Source organism: Capra hircus, chromosome 17 (assembly GCF_001704415.2).
Source record: "Capra hircus breed San Clemente chromosome 17, ASM170441v1, whole genome shotgun sequence".
NCBI classification, from domain to species: Eukaryota; Metazoa; Chordata; class Mammalia; order Artiodactyla; family Bovidae; genus Capra; species Capra hircus.
This window is the reverse complement of record NC_030824.1, coordinates 64817613-64830289: the sequence shown is the minus strand read 5'-3', so window position 1 is coordinate 64830289 and position 12677 is coordinate 64817613. Positions and strand designations below refer to the sequence as shown.

Genomic DNA, 12677 nt, shown 5'->3' with positions numbered 1-12677 from the left:
CCAAAGCCGGTATCTTTTGATGGTAAAAGTCCACTTAAAAAAAAAAATTTCTTAGCAGTTACAGCACGCTTAGTCATCAGACCTTGAAGTGTTTGTGTTTGTTTTGGGTGATGACAGAAGAGCTCAGTGGTGAGAAAGAATGTGGGGGTGAGGCAGTGGGGAGCAGCTTTCTCTACCGTAATGAAAATTTATCTGTGTGGGAACTTTCGCTTTGAATATGAATCAGAGAGAGTTCGTGCTTTGAGACAAATTTATGGTTAGCAGTAAAATAAAGACCCGTTTTAGTGCCTTATTTTTACTTAGTAAATCTTAATTACTTTCTCTCTATAAATTAGAGCATTTACGGTGCTGTATCTTAATCATCCATCAGGTTTGTCACATGTAACATTAATTTCATAGAATAATTGCCACTTGGGCTTTTCGTAAAACATCACCTCAGAGTCTTTGTTTGAATGCGCCAGAGGAGTCGCCAACTGGATTTTCAGTGAGTTACGCTAGTTTTGTCACGCTGCCACAATTTTTTCGGGAGGTCCTGGTTGGACTCACTTTGCGTATCATAGCGCCGTGGGCTCACCAGTTGAGGCCTAAGGAGGAAGGAGAGAGATGGCGTGAACTGCAGGCTCTTCTGAAGACTCTGTAGTTTTACTCCTTTGAAGTACATCACAAATAATTCCTGGCGTAGGTCCCCAAGACTGACTGCACTGAGTAGATTTCTTTGTAATCAGTGGAATTTCACATAAATGTGCTAAAATCCTAGGGATATTTTTATCGACTTGAGTAAAGTATGCAGTCTTTTTTGTTCCATTTTCTTCTTAGCAAATCCTTTCCTAACGGCTGATGTCACCTTAGAGTTCTGTCCAGCCCACGTTGAGTTATCACAGATGCTCCTCATGCATTAGTGGCATTTCATAACTCCTGGCTCCCAGTGTGTGAAACAGGAGTCAACAAGACCTTTTTCGCTGTTAATTGGGCAGACTTGAGAGTGGCATCATTTGATCAGTTAGATATTTATCAAGAGAAGACGCAGGAGTGAGTACAGACTTGGATGTGGCTCGTGTGTGGTCCCGGCCCGCGTTCCCGAGAGCCTCCGCTCACCGTTCCCCGGCTCTTCAGGGCGTCGTGGGGTCGGGGGCACGCTGCCCCCACGGGCTGGTCTTCCTGGTGTCCCCTCACGCCACCCCTGCTGCTGGCTTTTGACTGGTTAGGCAGGAGGCTTGGAGGAGGGACTGGCGCTGGGAGGGAAGCAGCAACAGAGAGCCTCTCGTTCCCTTTTCCCTCCGGCAGCATGTCTGGTAGTGGAGGGGTCACGCCTGTGGCTCCTGCCGCCGAGACGGGTCCACTGGGTTTCCAGCGTCCTTTGGTGCCCTTCGCCTGCTGCCAGTAACGCTGCTCCCCACCACCCTGCCCCTCCCTCCCTGGGGCATGAGTGGCTTCTTGCCGCTGAGAATCTTCTCAGTTGCCTCCTTGACATCCTAGCCCGTCTGTCATCTGTGTAATACAGTCTCTGCATTAAATCTCCTCTCTTCTACATACTGAGTGGTTTCTTTTTTCCTAACACATATTTTATAAAACAGTTTTGCTTTTATTTCCTAGCTTATGGAGTTTGGGATGTTGATAAAAGGGATGCTAAATTATTCACTACCTCAGTTAATGTTTAATCAGCTGGCATGGCGTTTAGATAATAGGGCAAAGAAGATAAAGTGACTTGACTGCCCTCAGGGAGCTCAGTCTGGCTGGGGAGCCAGTGCTTTTCCAGAGGGCGGGGACCTGGGAAGGAGGGATGCCTGTACAGGGGAGTCTTGCCAGGTGCCGGGATCTTGCTCAAGTGGATGAGGAGGAAGGGTGTTCCCAGCAGAGGCAGCAGTTTGTGCAAAAGCATGTCATGTGTCTGGCTGTATGAGCATCTCTTGGGTTAGGGCTAAGCCAGAAAGGTGATCAGGGCCGAACCTCAAAGAGCCTTGAAGACTCCATCAAGCGCTTGGTGTTTGTCCTTTTGGTGGTGGGGAGGTGGGAGAAGGGTTTTAACAGGGGAGTTACATGAACGGATTTATCCTTTAGAAGAAATCAGTTGGTACAGAGGCAAGAGTCCAGAGCTAAGTGTGGAGGTGGAGAAACGTGGCCAGGCGATTAGTGCAGAAGTCTTGCTTGGAGGGGAGCATGTTTGAATGGAAGCCTGAATTAAATGAGGATTTAGGAGGAGGGAAATAATCAAGACATACTAAAAAAGTAGGATGTGAATTGCTTGATCGTTTATTTTAGGTGTATTGGGAGTTGTGGTTAAAAGAATGATTGTTATACTCACAGGTCAGGAAATGTCTGGTTAGGCCAAGTGAGTCTTAAAACTGGAAGCCTGCTTCTCACATTGGGGTCGCAGCCTGTCCTTGGAAGTCTCATGATGTTTCTGCTGCCTTCTGCGCTGGATATGTTTCAGATTGCACCCAAGCTGTGGTTGCAGCTCTACTCACTTTGCAAACAAGTGAAACAAGTGATAATCCTTTTAAAAGCCATTCACTGTCTCCTCAGTCTGTATCCTTTCCCTGGCTGTGATATACCCAGTCTCTCTCTTCTGGACATGACATATATTGACTGCCTCATCTCCTCCGTCCACCTCTCATAGGTTTCTTAACTTCCAATCGAAGGATCAGCTTTTTACTTACGTAATAAATTGTCTCATGGGTACTTGTGTCTAAAGGTTTTGAAAGTCCAGTGATAACGCATCCCCTTCTGCTTGAGAAAAACTCTAGGTCCACTCCCTCTCCAGCCGCCACATGCCAAAGCCACTGTGTAAAACACGTGTACGGAGTGTTTTACAAAATTCAGAGAATACAGTGCTCACCTTTTTAGAGTTAGACATCTGAAAACAAGCCTGTGCACGTAGAAACCGGCAGGAAAAAAGTTGCTAGAAACAGTATCTGCCGCTCTGGAAGGGTTTGGTTTGAGCTGCTGCTAGAGAATTATGGCTCGGTGTTAGCGGGCTTGAGCGCCAACACTCATGCACCTCCTTTAAAGATGTACGGTGAGAGTGTAGTTGAGAGTCTGGGCTCTGAGGTCTGATGTCCCGCTTCCCGGTCACCTGGGGCGAGTTACTTAACCCCTGTGCTTTCCTTCATTATCTGTAAGATGACGATCGCGGTGGTGCCTGCCCTAGGACTGCCGAGGGGATTGCCTGGCACCTGCGTGTGGGGTGCCCAGCCCACCTCCCGACATAAATAGCGTGCAGTCAGCACTTGCCGTCGATGGTTCCCGAAGCCAGAGTGAGCTGTGCTCAGGCTCTGTGGAGAGAGCTGTGCTTTGTGAGTGCCAAGGAGCACTGGTTTCCTTCCACAGGGAAGCTGCTGTGGTTACCCGTGAGCCCTTCTGTAGTCACTTTATGTGAATTGCAAAGAAAATTCTGGAACTTACATCTTCAGGACACGTTGGTCTTCGGAGTTTCTTCTTTCCTCTGATCTTGTCATGTGCGATTGGTTGTCGCTTCAGGGCACTTCCAGAAATAGGTCTGAAGGCCAGCGGGTGGAAGTAACAGCCTAGAGGAGACAGAGGCGCCAAGGCCTCTCTACACCCACCCTGGATGCCCGTTCCCTCCCTCTTCACTGGAGCTCAGCGCACGCTCCCGAGCACCACCGCCTTTCATTCTCTGTGGGGCTCCGGGTCCAAGGGGGCACAGGCAGTGCCCACTCTCGTGGAACCTGGTCCAGGGGCAGTGCACGCACACACGTCTGACCCACCGTGATGCAGGCACAAAGGGGAGCGTGTGGAAGGCCAGCAAGGCACACGGGGAGAAGAGTAAGGAAAGTCGCCCAGACTTGGTGACGTCTCCGTAGATTGGGAATAAGAACAGGCCAGCAGTCAGCATTGTTTGTGCAGGAGAGCTGGACCGGGGAGCCGTGGGCAGGGTGTGTGTGTGAGAGAGATAGAAGATGAAATTGAAGATGGAGGCCAGAGCTAGACCATGGCAGAGCCTGGCCTTTACCGTGTGTGTGTGGGTGTGTTAGGAGATGGAATTGAAGAGGGAGGCCAGAGCTTTCCCGTGTGTGTGTGTCTGTGTGTCTGTGTGTCTGTGTGTCTGTGTGTCTGTGTGTGTGTTAGGAGATGGAATTGAAGAGGGAGGCCAGAGCTAGACCATGGCAGAGCCTGGCCTTTCCTGTGTGTGTGTGTGTGTGTGAGGAGGTGGAACTGAAGATGGAGGCCAGTGCTAGACCATGGCAGAGGCTGGCCTTCCCCGTGTAGACATGGCGGTCGCCAGGTGATTTTAGCCCACGGGACACTGTAGGATTTGAGCCTTTATCAGGACCGTGCTTGTGGGGAAGATGAACTTGCAGAGGGTGGAGGCCACGCCAGCAGGCTCACGTCCCCAGTGCACACTCCTTGAGGCCAGCGGCAGAGTCCTGTGTCGCTCGGCACCCCTCAAGCCTAGTACTGTCTGTATAGACATTGAAGACACTGTCTGAAATAAAGACAGCCCCAGCTGAATTTTCCAATTCTGCATCCTCTCCTCAGAACATGCTGACCTGGACCTCCATCTGTCACAAGCAGCTTGACTAGGATTGTAATAAATTCTTTATTCTTGGCATTCTTTTAACTGGCTCTCTCTGTTTACTAGCCCCTCTGTGCAACTGTAGTGTGGTGATGATGGATGCTTATAATCCTGACCCTGAAGCGCTCCAAGCCTCCTAAATCATCGAAAAAAGATTAAAGTATATTCAATATTGCTGTAATGTTTGTGTGTCTTTCCGCATTCTTATCCTTTGGAAATTGATGATGGTTTATCAAGTGCCCAGGTATCCGTGCGCACACGGGGAGAGTGAGAGTCTGTGATCACCTATGGCTCTCCACTCCCCCACAGCACCAGGCACGGGGTGTTTATTAGCAACCCACACTCAGAAAGAAGCAAGCAAAACAGACCTGGGTGCTCTCCAGGCCTAGACAGAGGGAGCAGGTTGGTCCCAAAGGGGCAGACTGGGCAGAGACGAGAGAGGAAGCAGTGGTTAGAGAAGAGTGGGGTGGAAAAGCAAGAAGTGACAGGCAGCCAGTCCCGCAGTCTCCAGGCACGCCACGCTGCTGCCCAGCCCCAGAGGGGCAAGCCTCGGGGCAGGACCCCAGCTTCAGGTTCTCCTGTGCCTTGGCCCAGATCAGATCTGCAGGCTTGAATTTGGCACCAGCTCTATTTATATTGTGGTAACAACTGTTCAGTAAAACGCCAAACATTAGCAAGTGAAAACATCAATAATTAGAGCATCCTGTGTCTCCCTACCCCCGCGCCCCCAGCACACGCATCTTTTCATGAAAACCAGTATTACTGCAGAGCTGACAATATTACTTGGCTCAAAATGAAGAGCTCTGAATAGAAGCTGTGAGACAGCTCCATTTTGTAACCTGGCTTCCTAAACCAGGCCTGGGAGGATGATTTTAGGAGGGAGGTTTGCTGTTGGCTTTTTCTTTGGGGTGGGGGTCGCTGAGGAGGGTTGTATGTTGGAGCAAGTAGAGATACCTCTCACATTTTCTCATACAGGTCTGCATTTAGACTCTGCCTGTATGATCAACAAGTCCCACCTGTGTCCGGGTGCTTGGTCCCCGCATCACGGGGATTCTGTCACCCTCTGGGCTCGGGCACGTGTGGACTCGAGCTGGCTTTATCATTTGCCTGCTCTGAGGTCTGGGCAAGTCTCTTGGTCTTTCTGGGTCTTTATTCTTTTTCTGATATGTTGGAATAGTCCAAATTCCTTCTTTACAGGGTTGCTATGAGGTTGAAATAAAATGGTGATTGTGAAAAACCTTAACCAGAAAGCTCTACATAGAAACATACGAAATGCACTAAAGAACCTCATAAATATTCTAATGAAAAATAGAAACATATTGCAAGAGCAAGCGCAGTCCTCAAAACTTTCCCTGAAGCAGAGTGGGGAAAAGGAACTGTTTATTGAATTCCTGCCCTAGAGTGGCTGTGATTGTAGCCAGCTGTGACTGCCCACTCTGCGAGGTAGACGTTAACTCTCTCTCTCTCCCTGAGATGGGGAACTGTGGCTTCCAAGCCTGCAGCTGTGCAGACACACAGCGCAAGAGGGGTGAGGGCCTGTCTGACTCCACATCTCAATACATTTTTTCCTTATCTCTAGTTGTCCACCTTATTCCAGCCACTTACCCACCCAGAGTTCCGAAAGCTGTTTCCTTCCTTTGGGGCTGGAAAATTTGCTAGCCCTTCCTTGGTCTTTTGCTCCTGAAAGCTGGACAGGGTGGGACCCAAAAGGTACTCGGAAGCCCCGAGGGCAGCAGGTGAAGGGGAAGCGTGCCCAGCCCCCCCTTCTGGGGGCTCAGCCGGGCCTGGACCCAAAGCAGGAGGCAGGCGCGAGGCACTTCCCAGCCCTGGGGGAGATGGCTGCAGCCCTGACGGTTCCAGAAGTGCATTCTCTGTCATGGTGTTTCCAAGCCTCACCAAGGTTGTTTGGAGAGCTGCTTCTCAAATCCTCCTTCAGGAGTCACCGCCTCTGTGTGTTCTGCATGGCTTCTTGTTCTGCTAGCAGTGGGATGAGACTGATTTTATTCCATGTAGTAACCTCTCTCCTGAGCTTTGCCAGGACCGTCCCTGTTAACTTTGATGTCGTGTCAAGTGTTAGGGGAAAGGACCCCAGCTGCTGCTGCTACTAAATCACGTCAGTCGTGTCCAACTCTGTGCCACCCCATAGATGGCAGCCCACCAGGCTCCCCCATCCCTGGGATTCTCCAGGCAAGAACACTGGAGTGGGTTGCCATTTCCTTCTCCAAAGCATGAATGTGAAGAGTGAAAGTGAAGTTGCTCAGTCGTGTCCGACTCTTAGTGATCCCATGGACTGCAGCCTACCAGGCTCCTCCGTCCATGGGAGTTTCCAGGCAGGAGTACTGGAGTGGGTCGCCAGTGCCTTCTCCAAAAGGACCCCAGATGAGGCAGTTATTAAGTGCCCACCACCACCACAACTTCTTTTTTTTTTTTTTTAATCAACTTTCCCCAATTTGGGCTTCCCTGGTAGCTCAGACGGTAAAGAATCCACCTGCAGTGAGGGAGACCTGGGTTCAGTCTCTGGGTTGGGAATATCCCCTGGAAAAGGGAACAGCTAGCCACTGCAGTATTCTTGCCTAGAGGATCACATGGACAGAGGAGCCTGGCGGGCTACAGTCCATAGGGTTGCAGAGAGTCCGACCCGACTGAGCTGCTTTCACTCACTTCCCCAATTCCAGACACACTGAGTTGGCTTGTGAGCTGAGCTGCCCACAGGAAGAACCAGAGCTCATACCTGTTGAAGGGTGAGACTGCAGGTCCAGGGAGGATGTCCACAAGAAGGCATATGTGTTCAGACGGTGGGTGTCTTGTCCCTGCAGGTCCTCAACAGGCGGTGCGTGGAAGCAGCCGTGATGACCGGCCTAGCCCTGGACTGTCATATCAACAGGAAGTCCTTGTTTGACCGGAAGCACTACTTCTATGCAGACCTCCCTGTGAGTACGCTCTGTCTGTCTGTCCACCCCCCTACCCAGAGCCAGGACTTGGCTGTGGCGGGGGGGGGGGGGTGGTTGCTGCGTGCATTCTCAGCCAGAGCTCAGTCCAGCCCTGCGGGGGGCCCTGCCCGGCTGATGAAGCCAGTGCCCCCCACCGTGGACCAGATCGGACGCCGGGTCCTGACTGCCAGCTCCAACCAGGAGCCTTGTGCCTCTAGGGGCTCATTCGTAATTGACCACAGAGGGGAGGCAGCCTGTGTTCTCAGGCTCAGCCCAGCTGTGGGGTTTGGTGCTAATTGCCAGTTAGGACAGAAGCCACCTCTGTGCAGCGGTCAATGCATCCTGTGGCTCGGAGGACAGGGAGCGCATCCCTCTGTCAAGTTGGGTTTCCCGATAATAGGACCATCTCCTCTGCAGACATGCCTGCCATCCCCAAGGACCGCGTAAGTGGACGGTAGTAAGCGGAAACGTGAACCAGAAGCCTGGACGGATGACAGTAATTGGCAAAGCAGTAAACTTGATATTAACCTGCCTTCTCCTTAAAATTAGGAAGTTTTTTTCTGTATGAGAAAAGCCAGTGTGAACTGGAGCCAATTTTTCATAGTATTGAACTGAACCAAAACTGTAACGTTGACTGGGTTTCCCAAGTAACGTTTGATTTGCTCCGAGCCTCTGATGGCGAGTGTGGCCCTGCTTGAGGTTTATTTAGGCAGTCAGCAGTGCTGATGCTGTTTCATATTATTCTCCTGGAACTGAAGGTGGGGGCGAGCTGCTTTCAGCAGATGCAGGCAGGAGTGGGATTAAATAAAAAGTATGATGGGAACCTGAATTCTCTAATGCTAATGCTAATGCTGATGCTAAGTTGCTTCAGTCGTGTCCAACTCTGTGCGACCCCATAGACGGCAGCCACCAGGCTCCCCCGTCCCTGGGATTCTCCAGGCAAGAACACTGGAGTGGGTTGCCATTGCCTTCTCCAATGCATGAAAGTGAAAAGTGAACGTGAAGTCGCTGTTGTGTCCAACTCTTAGCAACCCCATGGACTGCAGCCTACCAGGCTCCTCCATCCATGGGATTTTCCAGGCAAAAGTACTGGAGTGGGGTGCCATTGCCTTCTCCACCTGAATTCTCTAGTTGCTGCTATTTTTCCCCTCTGACTGCCAGCTTTTTAGCAAGTTCCACTACTTGGTAGGGAAGAAAGAATTAAACTGCATTTATTCATCTTTTAAGAGCGATAATGAGTTTGTTTAAGGTGGGAGATGTAGCAGTAAGCAACTGAAAAATGAGATGCTTTATTTTTTTCTGCCTTTCTGATCTTTCTGGCCCAGGTGGCTTACATAGTCTGGAGTTAGTGTTGCCAGATATTACATGGGACATGCTTATACTAAAAAAGTGTTTGTTTTTATCTACACAGTTTATTCATAGTATCAGTTTCACTGAGCGTCTGTATTTTAGTTGGCAACCATACCCAGACTTTAATTTTTACGGATTAAGACTTGCTGTCTTAGCACAGAAAACAAGGTGGCCTAATGCAGTGGTTCTCAAAGTGTGTTCCCCAGGCCACTAGCCTCAGCGTCTCCTAGGAACGTGCAGAAATACAGATTCTCAGGCACCACCCCAGACCTGCAGAGTCAGAAACACTTCAGGTGGGGCCAAAAGAGCTGTGTTTTAACCACCCTGCCAGGGGATTCCGATACAGCTTAAGCTTGAACGGGGTTGGCCAGGGAGCCAGGAACACAGACTCTGGAGCCAGGTCACCCGAGTTCAAATCCTAATGTTGATGCTTAGCGGCTCTGTGGCTTTGGTCACGGGTCCTTAGTCTCTCTGTGCCCTGTGCTTTGTTCCTGGGGCTGTCCTGAGGACTCAGTGGCGTGAAGCGCTGAGAACGGCATCTGGGGACACTGCACCAGTGTCTTCCTCTGTTCTTTGCTGTGTCTAACCTGCCCTCTCTTTAGTGTACATGCATCTGAAAGGAGTCCCTCCTGCCCACTCAGAAGGTGGCGAGGGAGCGCTGGCAGCATCCGTCAGTGTTTTAGTACTCCACGCTTGCCATTAGCGGAGCGTGAGTGTCACTGCATTTTCTGGCTCGAGGAACAAGGGAAGTTGGGTCAGGGAGCGCTTCTGACATGATCGGTTAGCACAGAGAGCAGGAACAAAACCAGCCTCACGGCGCTGGCAGCTGCTGTCAGCTGCACTGAGATGCGATGGCAGGGTGCTTAGCCAGCACTCCCAGTAAGAGGGTCTGTCAGGAGCCCTGTAAGCAGATGCAGGGCTGAGCTAATGAGCTAAGTGGAAACAGCACCTTCTTTTCTCAGAGGCTGCAGACAGAGAGATGACTGTTAGTCCCCAGAATGGTACTCTGCAGGGCAGAGCGAGGGTCCGTGTGCTTTACTGCTTCGTTACTGGGGGCGTGGGGATGGGGGCTCAGAGGAGCCAGAAGAGGCCAGGCTGGATGGCGGCAGCAGCGCAGAGACTAATTTTTCGTCTCGTGTTCCTTTTGTTGTTGTCGTGTCGTGTCTTTACGTAAGCTTGTAGTTTTCGGGCATTTAAAGGAGTGATCAACTGGTTCCCAGCTTTGACTTACAGACCAGTGACTCTCGCCCCCATTTGCATGCAGGCGGGCTACCAGATTACCCAGCAGAGGCTACCGATCGCTGTGAACGGGAGCTTGGCATACAGTGTCTCTGTGGGGAGGAAGCCAAGTCAGATGGTCACCAGGACCGTGAGGGTGAAGCAGATCCAGCTGGAGCAGGACAGCGGCAAAAGCCTGCATGATGACCTGCGGTCCCAGACGCTCATTGACCTGAACAGGGCAGGTAGGCCTGGGGACGCTCTGTCTTCCTTCCTGCCACTGCCCTTCCCCTCCAGGGTTTTCCCAAATCAGGTGAGGAAACAGGGCCCGGAGGTTGACAGATGGGTCAGAATATCAGCATTGGTGTTGGCAGAGCTGATTAGCCAGCCAGGTGGGGACTGTGGTTTCTATGGACTGCCTTCTGCTGCTAAGTCGCATCAGTCGTGTCCGACTCTATGCGACCCCATAGACAGGCTCCTCTGTCCCTGGGATTCTCCAGGCAAGAATACTGCCTTCTAACCCGCACCTAAAATAAGATCAACGTCACCACCTAGTCATGAACCAAGCAGCTTGGTGTCGGAAGCAGACAGTAAAAGAACCGAAGTTAAAAATTCAGAAGTGAGGGTAAAGAGAAGTGAGTCGGAGCCCATCAACAATGTGTGCACGCTCCGTCGCTCAGGGTCCAACTCTACAGCCCCGCGGACTGTAGCCCGCCAGGCTCCTCTGTCCATGGAGTTCTCCAGGCAAGAATCCTGGAGTGGGTAGCCACGCCCTTCTCCAGGGGATTTTCCTGATCCAGGGAGCAAACCTTAAGTCTCCTGCATTGCAGGCAGGTTCTGTGCCACCGAGCCACTCGGAAAGTCCGTCAGTGGCGCAGGGTTTCCCTAAAACTCTAGCCTGATGTGCCTGGGGACCGAAACTAGAGAGTCCAGTCAGGCTGACCCTGTCTCTCTGGTAGGGATCGGCCTTCTGGAAGTGGTCCTGGAGCCTGACATGTCCTGTGGAGAAGAGGCGGCCACAGCTGTCAGGGAGCTGCAGCTGATTCTTCAGGCCTTGGGGACCAGCCAGGCGAACATGGCAGGTAAAAGCCGTAGAAGAAGCTCGCTCCTCTCCCCCTTCTGCCTCTCTGCTCCTGTGCTCTCTTCTCACTGGAGTGTAGTCCTCTACATCAGCTGTAGTGGGACTGTTTGTATCCTTTCTCAGCCTTTTCTACCTCAGGGTGTGTTCTCCCCCTTAGAATTTCCCATGGATTATTTTCTGAGCCCCTGACCAAAAATAAACACACAGACAGCAGCCCTACTGAGGCAACTGAGCCCCAGAGTGTGAGATTAGAAGCTGAGGGGCCAGGGGCATCCTCCTGCTTCTTGCATCAGGACGCTGTGCGAATTAGTAAAATCATGTGTTTGAACAGCTTCATCAGCCTCAGAGAGAAGACAGCACATTTATCCAGAGTAGCTCTTAGCTTGTGAGTTCTGTGTGGACAGTGCTTAATTGCTAGGTAATGCCTTTCCTTTGGATCTTTTTCTTTTCTGCCTTTTATACAGAGTTTTCATCCAGATAAAACTGAAGCCAAATTGTATCAACTGCAAACCAAGGCTATGATTTCATAAAACTTTAACTTTGACATAAAGTTAAATGCATTTATAATTTAAATTATATTTCTTAGATATACACAATAGAAATGTAATAGGGAGTTAAACAGAAGAAATGGTGTGCAAATTTGGGATCAAGGAAACTATACATTTCAAGTGTTTGCCGATTGGATATAAAGATCACAAGTTTTGGTCAGTTTCTGTATTGCCCCTCCTATCACTGCTCTGCCCATCCTTATATCCCCACGCTTGTCCCTTCTGTGTTTTCCCCCTATTTTCTGTTCCCAGGGTCTTTTAAAAACCTGCCGCTCACAGAGCACTCCCTGACAGTGTAGAGAAAGGGAGCAAGTTCTTCGTCTGCAGTGGGTTAATCCATTGCTCTGTACGTTGGTGTGTTAGTCTAGATTTTTCGGAGAAACAATAAATATGTGTATGTGTGTGTGAGAGAGAGAGATATAAAGAGATTAATTATAAGGAATTAGCTCGTGATTGTGGAGGCTGAGATGTCATAAGATTTGCAGTCAGCATGCAGTGGGAGAGCCAATAGTATTATAGTTCCAGCCTGAGACTGAAGGCCTGAATATCAGGACAACCAAGGGTGTACGTTCCAATCTGAGCCAGAGTCCAAGGCAAGACTGCAATCCCAGCTCCAAGGCAGTCAAGCAGAGACAGCAGGTTTCCCCTGATGCTGAAAACTCAGCCTCTGCACTAGTGCTAAATCAAATCTCAGAGAGAGAGTTTTGGGGGAAATAGAAAAGAATAGCTTGATTTTTTTTTTTTTGCCAGGCTAACAGGTGAAACCGTGTAATTCAGACTGGGACTTGTGCCCACGACCTGGCTATAACCCTGACTGGGACTTGAACCCACGCAACCAGGGACTCAAAATCTGGTGAAAACCCAGTGTTCCAACTAAGATCATACACCTTGTTTTAGGACTTAATGAAGGTTACCTGTTCTTAGTTGCTCAATCTGACTCTTTGTGACCCCATGGATTGTAGCCTGCCAGGCTCCTCTGTCAGTGGGGATTCTCCAGGCAAGAATACTGGAGCAGG

The 12677-nt window shown here is 50.4% G+C and overlaps 1 protein-coding gene across 2 annotated transcripts in view; it reads left to right on the top strand.

Annotated features, from left to right (window-relative positions):
- The window catches only part of GATB (glutamyl-tRNA amidotransferase subunit B), a 97006-nt gene that overhangs the window by 27712 nt on the left and 56617 nt on the right, over nt 1–12677 (top strand). For both annotated transcript variants that reach the window (XM_013970498.2, XM_018061600.1), the window contains exons 3-5: nt 7351–7464; nt 10079–10277; nt 10992–11114. In XM_013970498.2, the coding sequence (XP_013825952.1) occupies nt 7351–7464; nt 10079–10277; nt 10992–11114 (436 nt within the window). The remainder of the gene's footprint in view (nt 1–7350; nt 7465–10078; nt 10278–10991; nt 11115–12677) is intronic.